The following is a 16,784-nucleotide window of genomic DNA, read 5'->3' on the forward strand; positions in this document are numbered from 1 at the left end:
ACAAGGTGGCAGGCATGCCCAATCAGGACAGTGGCATATCTATAACAGGTCAATCCTGCCACAGGCCTGTGGATTCTTATTTTCATTGAAAGTGAAATTTCAAAAAGATAATGGTTGAACATTAGCAAGTTAATGAATTCACTGAGATTGCAGTGGGCACATGACAAGAGAGAATGGTCATGTTTTACAAAAGTTATTAGAGTTGTTTTACGATCCATTACAAAGGCACTGTGAAAGGTACTACTGAGATGTGGGAAAGGTCAGACTTAGCACAGACAAAGATTTGTAACAGTATCAACTTACCACAAGAACTGATGACACAAAAGTAGAGTCTTGTTTATTGATGTGTTTAGCCATTTTAACCACTGTGTGTGATAATACAGTACACACTGTGTCACCATCATCATCAAGACTTCCAGACTGGCTGTCAACAGCTAACTTCGTAACCAGGACTTTGAAGAACTGCAGGACACAAAAATATCTGGATGATGTACTACTTTTGCATACATGTTGTACGCTGCTTTTTCTATTAAGCCTAAAAAAGTTGTTTGGTTCTGGTTACTCAACCCCCATCTAGTTTTTCACTGCTGACCCTCAACTTTTTGTTACGTATTCAAGAAAAAAATCATGGAATCACAAAAATTGTGGCATCTTGCAAGAAATAGTGGATGTGGAAACTGACATCAACTTAAAAAGGCAATATAAAACTGTTCTTCCAATCTGTAATGGCTGCACATCTGATGGGAATAACACAGAGACCATATGGAAAACAACAGAAAGCATAACTACCTGAACTAGAGACCCACACATGGAAACACAAAAAACACAAAAAACAAAAAATCTACCTACCCCACCTATTCTAAAATTGAGCGTAATCGGAACAGTACACATTTTTAAAGGCCTTACCATGACAAAAATAAAATAATATATGTTTTTTTTTAAATAGCAACCACACTGGCAACTGGAATATGATGTATTAAACAGATGAGCAATAATTCTGAAACTCTGACACTAACTTTTTCAGCTGATGAATGAAACTGTTTTTTCACTCCCTTCATCACTTCAAATAACAAGATCCCCACTCCTTCACGTAGCTACAAAAAATACAAAACAAAATTTATTGACAAAGAACGACATAGTCCAGATCAGTTATTCCTACTGTTTACACATGGATATCAACCATGGAGTCAATATCAAGTCAATGGAGTCAATATCAAGTCTTTGGAGTCAATATCAAGTCTTTGGAGTCAATATCAAGGTCATGGAGTCAATATCAAGACTTTGGAGTCAATATCAAGTCCTTGAAGTCAATATCAAGACCTTGGAGTCAATATCAAGACTTTGGAGTCAATATCAGGTCTTTGGAGTCAATATCAAGACTTTGGAGTCAATATCAAGACCTTGGAGTCAATATCAAGTCTTTGGAGTCAATATCAAGACTTTGGAGTCAATATCAGGTCTTTGGAGTCAATATCAAGTCTTTGGAGTCAATATCAAGACTTTGGAGTCAATATCAAGACCTTGGAGTCAATATCAAGTCCTTGGAGTCAATATCAAGACTTTGGAGTCAATATCAGGTCTTTGGAGTCAATATCAAGTCCTTGGAGTCAATATCAAGACTTTGGAGTCAATATCAAGACCTTGGAGTCAATATCAAGTCCTTGGAGTCAATATCAAGACTTTGGAGTCAATATCAGGTCTTTGGAGTCAATATCATAGTATAATTGTAGTTTTATAAAGTCTGTTACAATAAATCAAATATTAATGATGACATGTATAGAGTGGTCAATCTTACCTCTGAGTGGTCCTGCACATGTTGGAAAATAAAGCTTAGTATCTCATCAGGATCTTTCACCTTACGTAGAAGGAATGCAAAACTATCAGCTGCAAAATGGTGAATGTAGTCTTTCCGTTGAGTACTTAGTAATGAGGAGTAGTATCTGATGAAATGAAAAAAAAAAACATTTTAAAGTCACTGTTCTATGTCAAGCCCATTATGATCATGCGATAAACCAGATACTGTCCCATGCACTGATTGAATTCAAATCACATGGACTCATGAGTTCCTAAAAAGACACTCTGACAGAACCCCATGACATGTGAGTGCAAGTATGGCATACCGACACTTTGGGTGTTTCCATGAGTGCCTGTGATGTTCTTAGCCTGAAAGATCCAGGCATATTTTCCACCAGTGGTTACATACGCAAACCCACAGCTGGACCTTTCAGACTAGTGGTATTATCTGCAGCCATACTTTCAACAGCATCGCAAGAGAAAGTGCAACAGCACAGGTCATCAAGCATTGTCACTGAAAAATGATGCAAATATATCAAGTACAAATTATTCTAGTTTTTGGTAAAATTGACTGACAAATGCACAACTTACAGAAATACATCCTTGATGTCCTTGAGTAGATATCGCCACAGAAACTTGAAGAGGTAACCAAGGCACTGGAAAGAATCTTCAAGGAGATCTGTATCCTTTGGATGGCTGTCCAGTAACACCACTATGATATTGAAGAACTCGTGGAAGAACTGATAGAAATCAATCTGGAGATCCTTGGCTAGTTGGACCACTAAACTGTGAACATAAAACCAAAAATAACTCTCTAACTGTTCACTAATCTTTAATACAATACCATGTAGAAATATGAAAGCAAATATTTTTATTACTGAGATAGATTGATGTCATTTCCATTTTGGTACAAACTTGAATGATTCTAAAAAAAATTAATCCATTTGTAGAAAACTTGAGAATTGTCACATGACTTGTACCTGTTGGTCTTATGGAATAGAAGTGAAGGAAGGATAATAGAACACACTATTTGAAACAAGTACACAAGTTTTGGATGTTGTACATACTACCTTACGTATTGTGCTGTGAGACACCGTCTGAAGTATAAACTAAATTCAACCAATAGGTCCAAGTTAACAGCAATTCCACAGTCTACATGAGTACCCAAGTAATTTTATCAAATATTTTCTCATATCAAAATGTATCTAACACCTCATGACTTTGACATGATTCCCATCTAATGGTACTAGGGACTTGTAAACCTTGACAACAAAGTAACAACGAATGAACCTTGACCTTTTCTTTGTCAGTAAGATAGTAATCAAAGTACAGAAAAAACAGGAAGTGCAATCATTCCATAATACATTAGACTGTATACTTAGGGACCAAAAAACGATGACTTACTCTAACAATGCTTTGTATGCCAGACTCTCCTTCTTTTCAAGATGTGTCTTCAAACTTGTTATTATCTTGTCTTTGTGATGAACCACTTGTGTGTACGTTGTCACATTATTGCCTACATCCTTACAAAAATTAGCTGTTTATGTCATAAATAACAAAAGATGAGTATTTACATCAGAGTTGAGTGCATTATATATGTAGTGTAAAATGAAATCAATGTAAGTATCAAAAGTGTCCATCAGCTTGTAAAGACAAAATTTACAAGATATGTTGCGTTGTTCTGCCCTCATCGAATTGCTGCTGGGTGAGGGCGCCCTGACATGGCATATCTTACAGATAAGTTAATACATTGTTATTTGATGGAAACAATTATAAATTAGTAATGTATCATTCAGCTTTCACTCTGTCACAGTTCAAAATATCATTCATGTAGTGACACTGAACACTATGAAGCATGATAATTACACTATCAATTGATTGTATGCACTGCCCCTAGTGGTCAGTTGTGACTAGCCAAGTCATTCTGGAGACAATTATTTGTTGACTAGGACTGCTGGTATCTTACAATGAGCTAGTCATATTGTTTGTGTTATTAAGCTGTGAAGTAAACTGGTAAGATATGGCAAATTTGCTTAACATTGGAAAATCATTTTAAAAATGTATTATAAAAATAAACAAAATCAGCCTATCAAAACATTGCATGTTATATTTTGAACAAACAAAGAAACATCCCTAAACAGGTATCAATTATTCATAATATTTCAAAAGTACATGTAGTTAATGTTGCCGACATCTTATTTGCAGAACTTCTTTGTACTGAGCTGTATCAATAAAAGTGTTTTTCTTGTAATCTTCAATTTAACAATATCCATTACGTCATATTGGACTTTGGCACTACACAAATTTTTTTGATTGATTGATTGATTGATTGATTGATTGATTGATTGATTGATTGATTGATTGATTGATTGATTGATTGATTGATTGATTGATTGATTGATTGATTGATTGATTGATTGATTGATTGATTGATTGATTGATTGATTGATTGATTGATTGATTGATTGATTGATTGATTGATTGATTGATTGATTGATTGATTGATTGATTGATTGATAACAATCAGCTTACCAAAGTCAATTGTACAGTCTAACTCCTTCCATTTAGTAACACCTTCAACAAAGTACGAGTCACATTCCTGAAATAAGACAATGAAATATTGTTTCGATATCCTTCAAACAAAATACATTTGTACATTGATACTACCAATGCAGAGTGACTATACAGTTTCATTTAGGCAGCACATATTTTTAATGTCTCACACGATGTGCTTAGTTACAAATTACATCAAATAAAATAGTGACAACAGGCAACCATATAAAATGATACATTTTTATCTCACTGTAAATCAACATCACTGTCAGATGAAAAAAGACTCAAACACAAAACTTTATTTGTGTCCACAGCTGATCTGAACTATTGACATCATTCCAGTAGAATAGATGTTGCATGTGGTATCGAATCATCTCTTCACCCCATCTACTAGTAGCTCAATGAGAAATCATGAACCAAGGATTGTTCATGCAAATGAGTACACCCCGAGCTATTGTACTATTAGCATGATGTAGAGCGTGTATACATTTAAGTAGCATCCCGAGCTTACAAAAAAATACCATATTTTGGACATTACGACACTGCCCTCAATAAACACTAACTTATTACCATTGAACAGAATTCTGTGATTGGTTAACAAAGACATGATGTTAATTACTGTGTGAGTGGCTTTGGTTGAATTTAAAATTTGATCTCAGGGCCCTATTGAGCTAGACATAGAGAGATCTTGAGATTTGATGCCACAGATAGCACTAGACTATGATCCCAGACAATTATGTTCTCCTTTTCTCTGTCTAGATTTAATTTCTATGTACCCCTCCCTTTTCAAAAATAAAGTAAACATAACTTCAATATTAGATTTGATTACAAAAGAAAAGCCTCAATAAAATGAAAACTGCAAAATATAGTGAAATAAATCTTACCTCATCACTCAGATGTACTCTTCCTTTACGAATGACATCAACATTAATTTGTGAGATGCGTTCTGAGAATTTCTGGAACTAAATAACAATAATAAGGTTGTTTACACTTTTGAATTCGTCTACATGGAAAATGACTGAAGCAATTCAAATTACTGCAATCTATATGTTTCTTTAGGCCGGTGAGTAGTGTTGTATGAGGCTTGTCACGAGATGATGTAAGAAGACTACAGTTGCTATGGAAACAAGAATTGTTCCCATGCATAAATTCATTTTTCACTAAACATAAGACAATCGTAAATATAACATTTAAAAAAAAAAAACCTTTCTTTCTTTGTGAAATCCATAAAACACCTGTAACAGAACTATAATTTTCTTATTTATAAATTGTATAAACAGAGTAATCTTCGTACGTATGTTCTTCACCCAACATGATCACTCAATCACATCTATATGAAAGGTTGCTCTCATACAAATCAAACTATTTTCGTGTAACCATCACCATGTGTTCAGTAAAATATGAAAACAACATACATGTATGATGTAGAAAATACATAGCGAAGTACGAATGAACGGACTGCTGAGTGCATCGGTGACACGACTGTCGGGGTGTTGACACTACAATTGAGATATATTGATCAATTACTTACTTTATAACGATTAGTCTCCTTGTGATGGGAGGATTTGGATGTTCTTTTTATCATCTTGCATAAACGTTATTGGTGAAACTGGTAAAACTAAAGCAAAATACAGTACACGTGTTGTACACGAGCGGCCATTTTAAATGTGAACCCCCTAAGTTTATGAATATTTGTTGAGTTAAGTGCGATGTTTCACATTGTCTAATTCTTCCACTGAAGAAACCCAATCAAACCAAATGCATTCATTATAAGTGCATCCATGGAAACAATTTTGGTATTGAATATTTGGATTACAATTCATATTTTGCTTGTGACGATGTTCGTGAAGCTTGGGAGTCCTACACACGTTTTGATGACGTACTTCACACAGAGTGTTTTGACACAAACAAGGAATCCCCTTTTCGGCGCAATAGCTCTGATAAAATAATCAAATCTCCACGTTTCCGTGATTATTTTAGTCTTCTAGTTCATTCTAGTGAACTATAACGAGTAATGGCTTCTCGATGGGGAGATTTACCGGGATCGCCTTCACAGTCGATGTCGGTAGTGCCTGTGGAAGTCGAACTCCCCTTCGTACAACCCCAGCCCGTTGACATTGAAGGACCCAGAATACACCAGCCATCACAGCAACAGAAAACAACAGCCACACCGTAAGTATTGGTACTGTAGAGACGATGCAAATCGTGGAAATACAGACGTTTCAAGTCTCAATACTGTTATTATTCAAACAATCGTCAATGTTATTGTTACTGTTATAATGAAAGTTGTTGTTGTTGTTGTTGTTGTTGTTGTTGTTGTTGTTATAAATACATGTTCCAAGGCCTTATACTAAACTGGTTTTGTTTCTAGTCAGTGTATCCTTTGATATTTTTATTTTCAATTCAGTGTATTTCTCTTGTACCATATTTCATTTTCCCTGCATTCCTTTATTTTTTAAACTATTCTTCCTTTCTGCTTCATGATACATATAATTTATCAATGCACTGATTCAACTGATAACATATTTAATGATAATGATCATGCGAGTGGGTTGTAAATTGTCTAATTAATGTTCTTTTTTCAAAACTTGTATTTGTTAGGTTACCAGCAGAGTTATGTCGGCAAGATGCAATCAGTATCAATACTATTCAACTACTTAAACACAACAGAAGAGTCCGGTCTATGATTGCAATGGCACAGCAACATCACCACGATCATGTAAGTATTTGTATTCACTTGGAAAACCAGGATTACCGACTTGAGGTGATGGTGTCTTCAAGTCTTGGCAGGTGAATAAACTTGAATAAAAAGGGGGCAGACACCACCAAATCTTGAAACTTCTTATTCTGTTAATTGAAATGATATGTTTTCAAGCTACTAGCTTTTCCTCACGTGTCTAATGATGGTGAAACGCCAAGACAGTGCAGGGAAAAAGTTTTCCGCTCCATCGTCTATAATGCCAAAATACATCAAATGATAAAGTGCAAGTCATTACAATGTCTCAAAAAGGAGGTAGAATACTGAAGGTGAACAATAAAGCTACTGATGAAAAACAATGGAATAAAACTAATAAAATCACAATACTTGCAGAGACGATCGTTCCTATAAGAAGAACAAACTACAGTGGAATGTATGGGGAGTTATGTTATGTCTATTTGTATGCCTTTAAAAAGACAGTGTCTTATAGATACAGTTCAGTGTTCTCCCAAAGCTTTTTTGATAGGATACCGACTCATTAACATAAATTAGCATATATTTAAGAATTACTATACATATGGGGGTTTTTTCTGTAGAAACCTGACGGGAAAGACCATACAAGATTGCCATCTCTACCTGTCATTCCACCACAACCTAAAGTTACAAGGCCATGGTAGGTGTCAAATAAGGTTTTGCAATTACACAAATGTAAATTTCTACTCACAGAGTATAGAATTTGTTTTAAAATGAATGCCAATTTTTTTTTTTTTTTTTTTTTTTTTTTTTTTTTTTTTTTTTTTTTTTTTTTTTTTTTTTTTTTTTACTGATATCTAGTCAGGGATGCACTACAACTGGTTGTCATCACACATCTCAGATGTGAATCCTAGTTACATTTTGTAAGTTACGTGTGATGGAGTTCACTTGCAGTCAAAATGGAAATTCGAGTTGCATAATGCCTGTAGGCTTAATATAATTTTGCCATCCTTGATTTGTATGTATTTATCTGTTTGGAGTATTTAGATCTAACGTGTAAAATTGACAGAAGTTGATATATTCGTAATTGTAAAATTTTGTATTTGTGTGTTTTTAATTTCTTTGCTTTTCCTTTTTGGAAATATATAATATTAATATCGGAAACACAAATTTTTTTTGCCTAATGAAAGAAAATCACTGATTGATATTTACCACCAATTATCTTAACACCAACAGGGACAATAATGAATTACCACATGTAGAGACAGTTGAACTAGATGACACAACAGTGAGACATTTAACTAGGAAAGCTGTAGCAACTATTTGTGCTCACTCAGGATTTGAAAGTAAGTGGATTTTATAGCAGATTGATTGTTTTACAGCGGTGGTTGAAAATCTAACTTTGATATCAATGGTAATACGTGACTTGTACAAGAAAAGTCCAGAAGATTCAAAGCTGGTTTTGAATAAGTTATGATTGATTATAAACACTGTGAACAAAAAGTTGACAAGTGCAGTCAGCCATATTCTTCTACCCTACATGTACTTGGCAGTCATTTTTGATAGAAGTGTCTCTAGAGGGCGCCCATATGAAGAATAATAAGAGTTGACTCAACATGAAGCTGTGAACAGATGTTACTAATTTAACTCTAAGAGTGCATTATTGGAAATTAAGGTAGTAGAATATTTTGACAGGTTGAGAATACTACCATATTTTGATGTGAAACACTGGGAAATTGTGATTTTTTTGGTCAAAGGAGGCTATAGTCTTCAACTATCAATGATCTCATCTCTGGTCCAAAAGCTACCCCTGAACAGCACTCCGTGGCGTACAGCATATTAATAGAAAATTATATTTTAATTGAAAGGTAATTTATTCATTACATCAGTATGCATTTATATAATACACCATTATTATCACCCAGCAAAGGGTACAGACTGTAGGGGGCAATAGAAATGACATGTGTCCATTCATCTGTCCGTGAGACAATACGTAGTTTTAAATAAATAACAAATCTATAAGGCTCACAATTGATTTTCTATATATTTGAAATCACACTTTTTGAACAATCAACAATGCAATAATCTTTATGGAATGGATATGAGTTTGTAAACTGAGGTTATACGGCATTACGGTCTGACCTTGGGAGCACCCATAAATCCATACTGCTGAGGTCCACAACACCCATATCCCATGCATAAATGTTTCATCATACACCCAATGGAGCTTTAAAACATATTAGAAAACATTGTTTTGTTTAGCTTTGGGCGAAAATGATGGTTTCAAAAAATGTGCACAACTGACCTTGTGTGGGCAAAGTGTGCCTGGGTGTGATACAGTAAATTATTGCATGAATATGAGGGTGCTGTCGCTCATTGAATTACAATGCAAAACAATACAGACATGATACTGGGTAATGTAATAATGTGATGTAATAAGATGATTTGTAATGCACCTCATCTCCGAAGAGCTCGAAGCGCAGAGTATATGATAACAACAATTCTGTTCAGATGCTCATTCAATTTGCATGAGTCAGGGATATCGAAACCTTTATCAGATGTAAATGACAGCTGTATTGTATCATTAGAAGATTTCTTGGATAATTCCATTACTTTTATTACACTAAAGGGGATTTTTTCATTTCATGTAGACTGTCAAGAATCTGTGCTAGAAACTTTAACTGATGTGTTAAGAGACCATAGTCAAAAGATTTGCCAATTACTCAGGGTAGCGGTCGATAAAGAAGCAATGACAGGTTCTACAGCATTTCAGGTATGTAGTAGGTGCTTTAAGGGGTATTAAAGTTTGCCATACAGCTGACTGTTTAGTGATATGGGCATCCTAGATAGCTGGAACGATGCTGTTTTTCTTGAATCAGACAATTCTTGTTTGGCAAAAAAAATGCTTCCTCACTGATGGTATTAAAGATGGGGATGTAACTAGTGTAGTCTGTGTATCCAGCCCATATATGTGAAAATTATCACTTGTACAGATTTGAACACCTCAAAGAAGTCAAATGGTTCATGGTATCCTGATGCCTTCAATGGTCAATTCTAAGACATCCAGTCAGACGGCCTATTAAAATATAATACTATGAATTGAAAGTATCACCAACATGACCACACACACACACTTTTTAAAAACTTAAACCGAACGTCGCATCATTTTCAACATCTTACAATAAAAATCCAACAAACATGGGTCACCCAATTATAGATCATAAACATACAATTAATTCAATTAAATTCTCTATGGAAAGATAATAACTTGTTCAAAAAAATTTATTTTATAAACTCTCTTTGTAATTTTAATATCTTGAATATTATTAGTGATGTGTTTCGTGTTCCAATAGTTATTGTATTATGTATATTTTATACTGTAGAGTGATGCCGTATTCATATGAAAATAAATTCAAATATAATATGCTCTATATTTAATTGTTCTTCTCATCCCTCTTTAAAAGTGTTCTGTAAAATGTAAAAGGTCATTGACCTTCTGAACCCCCTAGTAGAGTTCGTATGACATGTCACTGACCCAGAGTAGATGTTGTGATTTTTATGACTAACCTAAGGGACAAAGTTGTATTTTGATCCTATAAAGCCGAATACCCTAGGGGGTAATAATATAGACTTTATAGATACTAGAGAGTTTTTTATGCAAGAATTTGTACAGATCATACATCATTAAGAAGTCGATTATTATGTAGCCCAGAGACCAGGTCCAGAAACTTGGCTTTCTGACACAACATACCAGAGCTTTTCTGTTGTGACAATAACAAGCCAGATATCCAAGGTTGTGTGTGTATAGATTTTCACATGATTTTGAGACTGGTCGTTTGCCAAATTCCATAGCCCTGAGACTTGGTATGGTGTTACTATCTCAAAATACAAGTTTCTGGCCAATAAATTGCAAGTTAAAATAAAATTTACGTTGTGAGTAATGTAAATACTGAGATTGATCAACATCTAGAGATATGTTATGGTGTCAACGACATCTAATTATATACAATACCCAACATGTAAATGTACCAATAAAATCCAACATCTAGCTGTTTACATAAAGACAATCTCAACTCAGATCAATCTCTGAATTGAGTTCATGTGTAGGAATTGACCATTCAAACCTAGTCAAGACCCTTCATCAGGTTGATTTGAACTATGTCCTTTCAACACTTACTTAGACCATAGACAAATCCCTCTCTATTGTCTATGCTTAGACATTTGAATTCAATATTTCAATTTAATGAAGTATCAGCCAGAAATGGGCACAAATTCTTACTGGGTTTTAAATTTACCCACTGTGTCAGATGATTAGTGGTTTGACCATGTAATCTGAATGAACAAGGAGAGTGGAGCTGTGTGACTGAAAACATAATCGGTAAATAACAGCCAATCACAAAGGGAAAGATTTCGTGATGGACTTAAACATGTGTAAATGGGTTGGGCTGTTGTTATGTGAAATCATAATCTCATTTTAGGCTTGATTACAGAAACATTTGGGGAAAAGACTCAGCAAGTGTTGAGAGGACAAAGCTGAAATCAACCAAGTGAGGGGCCAAGGCTGATTCCAACCTATACTAGTATATATCAATTATTGATTCAACATCTTGCATCAGAAATCAAAAATTCTATTTATGTATTTGATAACTTGTCCCCCCCCCCCCCCCCACAATGACTAAAAGTATATTGTTATTAAAAAAATAGACAAATGCAGTTGTATCTGTTCATCATATTCCAGGATGTCTTACAGGAAGTATTTCATGAAATTGGCATCAGTAGTTTTAGAAATCTTCAAGTCTTCTGGGAAACGAGGATTAGAGATTACAACAAATTGGTTCATAATCGTGCACTTCAACTCAGACAAGAATACGACAAATATAGGGTAAGTTATGTAATCAGAATTATACCATGTGTGAGCCAAGTTGAACAAAAAATATGGAATTTATACCCTGGTTGTGTTACATCACAACAACGTATGTCTATGTCACACAATGTATGTCTACATCACTGGTTCTTCTGTGTTCGAAATATGAGTGAAACATTTCAAAATTGCGATTACATTCTCTGATTTTTCATTGATTTTACTAACAGTGGTATAATTATATTATTCCCAAAGTTTTTCTTCATTCACAATCGTGACCTAAGGGGCTTTGTCACTACTCATCTAGTGACTTGTAGTGACAAAGGCCCCTTAGGTCACTGATATTTTCCTTGGCTGAAGGAAGAAAAATATTGAGGAATAACATCTAAATGCCATCATAGTATTGTTGATCAGTCTACATTTAAATACCCATGTCACATTAGGATTAAAATTTCAGCAAGAAAGTAGTTGTCAGGCAGAGATGTAGAAAAAGTTTGTCCAGAGTAACAGTGATGTGTATAACTTCTGTAAGATAAGATAGTAGTAAACCAAGACCAGGGAATTCAAATGTTGGCGTTTACTGTGACTACACTTATCCTGTCTACTGTGATTGCAGTCGGTATGAGTTTGTTTCGTTGTGTGGTGTAGTCAGACAGCAAAGTAAAATCACAGCCCATGGTGTAGACAGGCTAGACTTCACCAGATAATATTATCAAAATAAAGAGAACACGAGAAACATTCTTTTAGTGACTACATAAATTTTATATGCAATCAAAATGGAATGCAAAAAAAATCCCCCCCAAAAAAAAAAATAAATAAATAAATAAATAAATAAAATAAAATAAAATTTTTTTTAAAAAAAATCAAAATGTGTAAATATTATTCTAGGATTCTGTTATTCCTATTAGTTGTTGAATCATCAGAATATTTCCTGTTTTAATACTGTTTTTATTTTGTACTTTTTTGTCACTTTCTGTTTAGGATTGTTTAATTTATCCTATCAAGGTTGTTTATCAATCTAAAGCTTGGCAGTACTCCTAATATAAACACTCTTATAAACATATCAAGTATAGCATTACCCAACAAATAATGAAAATTCTTTGAATTACAGCAAAGTGTGTTGTCCCTTGGGGCAACCTTCACTGAAAAGCTTGGCATCTTTAATGTCTTACATTCACCAATATGTGTAACGTTTCATCAGGTATTAAATGTCATCTATTTATCTGGATATTATTACATTTCTTTCCCTTGTATAATAAACCTAGCTGTGCCTTGGGACTCATTATTTTATGTTTAGAAATACTAGAAGGTAATGCAATTGCTCCTGGCATTTGAGGACATTGCCCTGTAGTGATAGCGCCCTCACTCTTTGGAAAACAGTCAACATATTTCAGACCTGTTGATTAGTAGTAGTACGAGTGTTATAAGGTGGTCTTACTGGTTGCTATTGGTTACATATGTTTAAGTTGATCCAACAAGACCATGAATAAATTTTTACAGTTTTGTTTTATTTTTTTTATTTTATATATTTTACAATTCAGAATCCCAAAAGGAATATTGAGGACAGTGGAATTGTCAGGTAAGTTCTTTGTGTAGTCCTTAATATCTGGTTTTTCTCTCTCACTGTTATAGAGTGCTTGATTCTGCTTTTGTGATTTGTAGAAAACAAAATAGACAGGAATGTATGTATCAATACAGTATTTGGTACATCTATGTACAGAAACTGTATTTTGTTAATTTAAGATATTGTAGTGTGTGTGCAGGGATGTTTGATTTATTTTACTCTGTAAGGTGTGCCGTGATGGGGCGCCCTCACACATCAGTCAACCCCGATCACAGGCTGGTGAGGATGGAGCAACATGACGTGTCTTACAGTCTAGGATGTTGATGTAGTTGAGATAAAATAGAAAACTTACACATGGGAAATTAGACACATAATCTTTAGTAATATTCAGCACCAGAGACTTGGTTATCTGGCTTGAAAATGTTATTTGTCAGAACTGTCAAGCCAGTATGTCAAGTCAGATAACCACGTCTCTGGGCTACACTATCAAGCCAGTATATCAAACCTGTAAGGTACATACTGGCTTGACAGTATAGCCCAGAGACTTGGCTATCTGACACAACAGGCTGGCTTGACAGTATAGCCCAGAGACTTGGCTATCCGACTTGACATACTGGCTTGACAGTATAGCCCAGAGACTTGGCTATCTGACTTGACATACTGGTTTGACGGTATAGCCTAGAGACTTGGCTATCTGACTTGACATACTGGTTTGACGGTATAGCCTAGAGACTTGGCTATCTGACTTGACATACTGACTTGACAGTATAGCCCAGAGACTTGGCTATCTGACTTGACATACTGGCTTGACAGTATTGCCCAGAGACTTGGCTATCTGACACAACATACTGTTCTTGTGAACGACATTGTCAATCCAAGTTTCTGGCCAACCTTCACCTTCACATAAGTCTTCCTCTTTTCTAGGATAAAAGAAGAGCCATTGTCTGAGATACAGTTTCCTCTTGGTGACTCAGAAGGACAGGAATCCAGTGAAAACTTGTTAGATTTACATGCAATCAATGCCTTAGAACTAGAAGAGTCATCGTGTTCAAGTAATGTCACAGAAAGTGAATCCCCACACTGGTCACTTACTTATATCAAAACTGAGGCACAAGATAGGGTGTCTGCTTTAGACTCCCTAAGTGAAAGTATTTCAGTTGACCAACAAGACTACACATCACAAGTACAGGTGAGAGCTTATTCAAAACTGGTCAGAGAATATGCTAATTTATAGTTCTTACGGTAACAGATAGGGGGGTCTTCATTAGACTCCCTAAGTCAACGTATTTCAGTTGAACACAAGTCTACTGTACTCATCACTAGTATAGAATTTCTCACGCATAAAATTCCTTCATCACAAGTGTGTTTTCTGTGTAATACATGGAAAGATAACGGCTCATAAACATGTCCAAAATGATGTATGACCACTTTCAAATTTATCATCAGGTGAGCTTTGTTTGCAATATATCAGTTTTGCTTTTGTGACCTAAGTATCGATAGAAAGTCAGAACACTATCCTTCTAGTTATTTTCACTTCATGGATGTCAGTGTAAAATAAACGAGAATGGTTACATCTAAATTCTTAAATGTGTACTGACAATTTTTTGTTCTGTTTTTTTCATTCAGAATGATGGTGAAAGTAAAACTGAAACTACAAATACAAATACAGAGTCCCTGTCATCGCCAATGACAGAAAGTTAACAGATCACGAACACGAGAGAAACAAGAAGAAGAATTCGGAAATAGATTCTGAGATGACGAGGGAAACAAGAAGAAGAACTCGGAAATAGATTCTGAGATGAAAATCCCTATAGTTATATATAGCTGTGAGCCGAAAACATTGGAGAGAGAGAGGAAGTATGCCACAGAACAGAACTGAACTGAGATGAATTTATCCCTCAGAATTTATCCCTCGGAACTAAGTTGAATAATCAGAATAAGTGTGATACCAGACATGTCTATTGACAAGTGTTAATAAACACACTGAATATCAATATCATAATAGTGTCAGTGTTGACAGGCAACAACCAGAGTCATCACTCTATTGAGTGAAATAGTCATCTTTTGTTGAGGATACACCATACTGCTGTCGTTTGTGTAAGCGACAAAATGCACAAAGGGCAAATCAAGCTACTATGCAGTGCTACCGTAACAAAAGTTCGACCTCTACAACTTCCGGTCCAACTATACAAAGTAGGGCTGCATTCGGTGGGGGCCATATTGGATTTTGTCGTAAAACCATAGTGTTCAAATATAGATAGTACAAAATTCTATTTATAAATTAATTACTATCAACACCCCGAAAGTTGTGTGTCACAGTATCCACTTCACAAAAAGGTGGCGAACGTGTAATATAAACTCTGTGATATGGCAAACATAGTGCCACTGAAGACAACGATATATTGTATCGATACGTAGGAGTATGATTGTAAATAATGACAAACCTTACAGTGTTCACTCCAAGGCTCTAACTAATGAACTGGAAGAGATAAATATTCAATTTTACTGGTCACAAATTCACATAATGTTTTGGTGCCATGGCAATAGTTTTTGTCAAGTATGTACAAGTTTATCTATGCCTATACATTACTGTTTGTATTCAATTGAATATACTTGTTTTTGTTTTGTACAAACTACAATCACATATTACTGTATGTTAAAGTGACATAAGCTGAGTTTATAAGCTTTTTACTCAAAGTGAAAATACTTACAAAAAACTTTGAGTAAACTAGTCTAGTATAATGTTAATGTCAATGCTTTCTAGGACATTACAATTTGTGTTCTGGCATTGTTAGAACTGCTGATTGCATAGTAGGGACTTCCTGTACATTTTTGGTACGTATAATAAATTATGTCATCGGATCGTTTATAAGTTATTATATCTTAACACCAGGTTTGAGTTCAGTTAATTGCAAGTGATGGTTAAGTATACATCAGTAAGTAGAATACTGTGAGTAACTTTTAATATGCAGAAATAATTACATCCCAAAAATATATAAAACTTAGCCTGTCCCCCTTTAAAGTAAAGACCCTCCACCACCTATGGTAAATCTGGCCATATGGATGACTAATGGGTATTTATTTTGATTTTCAATTCATAAAACAAATTTACTATGTTTTTATACTTGAAAAATTAATGTAACACAACATATACTAATTCTTGTTTGTAACTCAATAAATTGCAAAACATTACAAAGTGTTTGAAATATTTGTTATTGTACATACAGTAACTAACTTTTTTACACTTTTCAGCTATTTGTAATTTATTGAGTTACAAACAAGGATGTGGTCAGTGCTGTTTCACATTGTTTTTTCAAGGAGGAGTTGTTTTAAATATTCAA

General features: G+C 34.7%; 2 protein-coding genes across 2 annotated transcripts in view; one reads left to right on the forward strand and one right to left on the reverse strand.

The window, feature by feature from the left end:
- The window catches only part of LOC144442972 (small subunit processome component 20 homolog), a 54,908-nt gene extending 48,906 nt beyond the window's left edge, over positions 1-6,002 (reverse strand). Inside the window, exons 1-8 of the mRNA XM_078132346.1 lie at positions 5,879-6,002; positions 5,232-5,309; positions 4,327-4,393; positions 3,199-3,331; positions 2,386-2,580; positions 1,796-1,940; positions 1,017-1,094; positions 304-462 (exon numbers count right to left, since the gene is read on the reverse strand). Coding sequence (XP_077988472.1) covers positions 304-462; positions 1,017-1,094; positions 1,796-1,940; positions 2,386-2,580; positions 3,199-3,331; positions 4,327-4,393; positions 5,232-5,309; positions 5,879-5,932 — 909 coding nt within the window. The 5' untranslated portion in view covers positions 5,933-6,002. The remainder of the gene's footprint in view (positions 1-303; positions 463-1,016; positions 1,095-1,795; positions 1,941-2,385; positions 2,581-3,198; positions 3,332-4,326; positions 4,394-5,231; positions 5,310-5,878) is intronic.
- Positions 6,003-6,255: 253 nt separating this feature from the next.
- On the forward strand, positions 6,256-16,510 carry LOC144443531 (STAGA complex 65 subunit gamma-like). The gene is made up of 9 exons (XM_078133054.1): positions 6,256-6,519; positions 6,949-7,066; positions 7,642-7,718; positions 8,255-8,364; positions 9,670-9,791; positions 11,757-11,900; positions 13,421-13,458; positions 14,368-14,632; positions 15,070-16,510. The coding sequence occupies exons 1-9, from the start codon at positions 6,362-6,364 to the stop codon at positions 15,142-15,144; spliced, it is 1,107 nt and encodes a 368-aa protein (XP_077989180.1). The 5' UTR covers positions 6,256-6,361; the 3' UTR covers positions 15,145-16,510.
- Positions 16,511-16,784: the final 274 nt, after the last annotated feature.

The sequence above is a fragment of the Glandiceps talaboti genome, chromosome 12 (assembly GCF_964340395.1).
Source record: "Glandiceps talaboti chromosome 12, keGlaTala1.1, whole genome shotgun sequence".
NCBI classification, from domain to species: domain Eukaryota; kingdom Metazoa; phylum Hemichordata; class Enteropneusta; family Spengelidae; genus Glandiceps; species Glandiceps talaboti.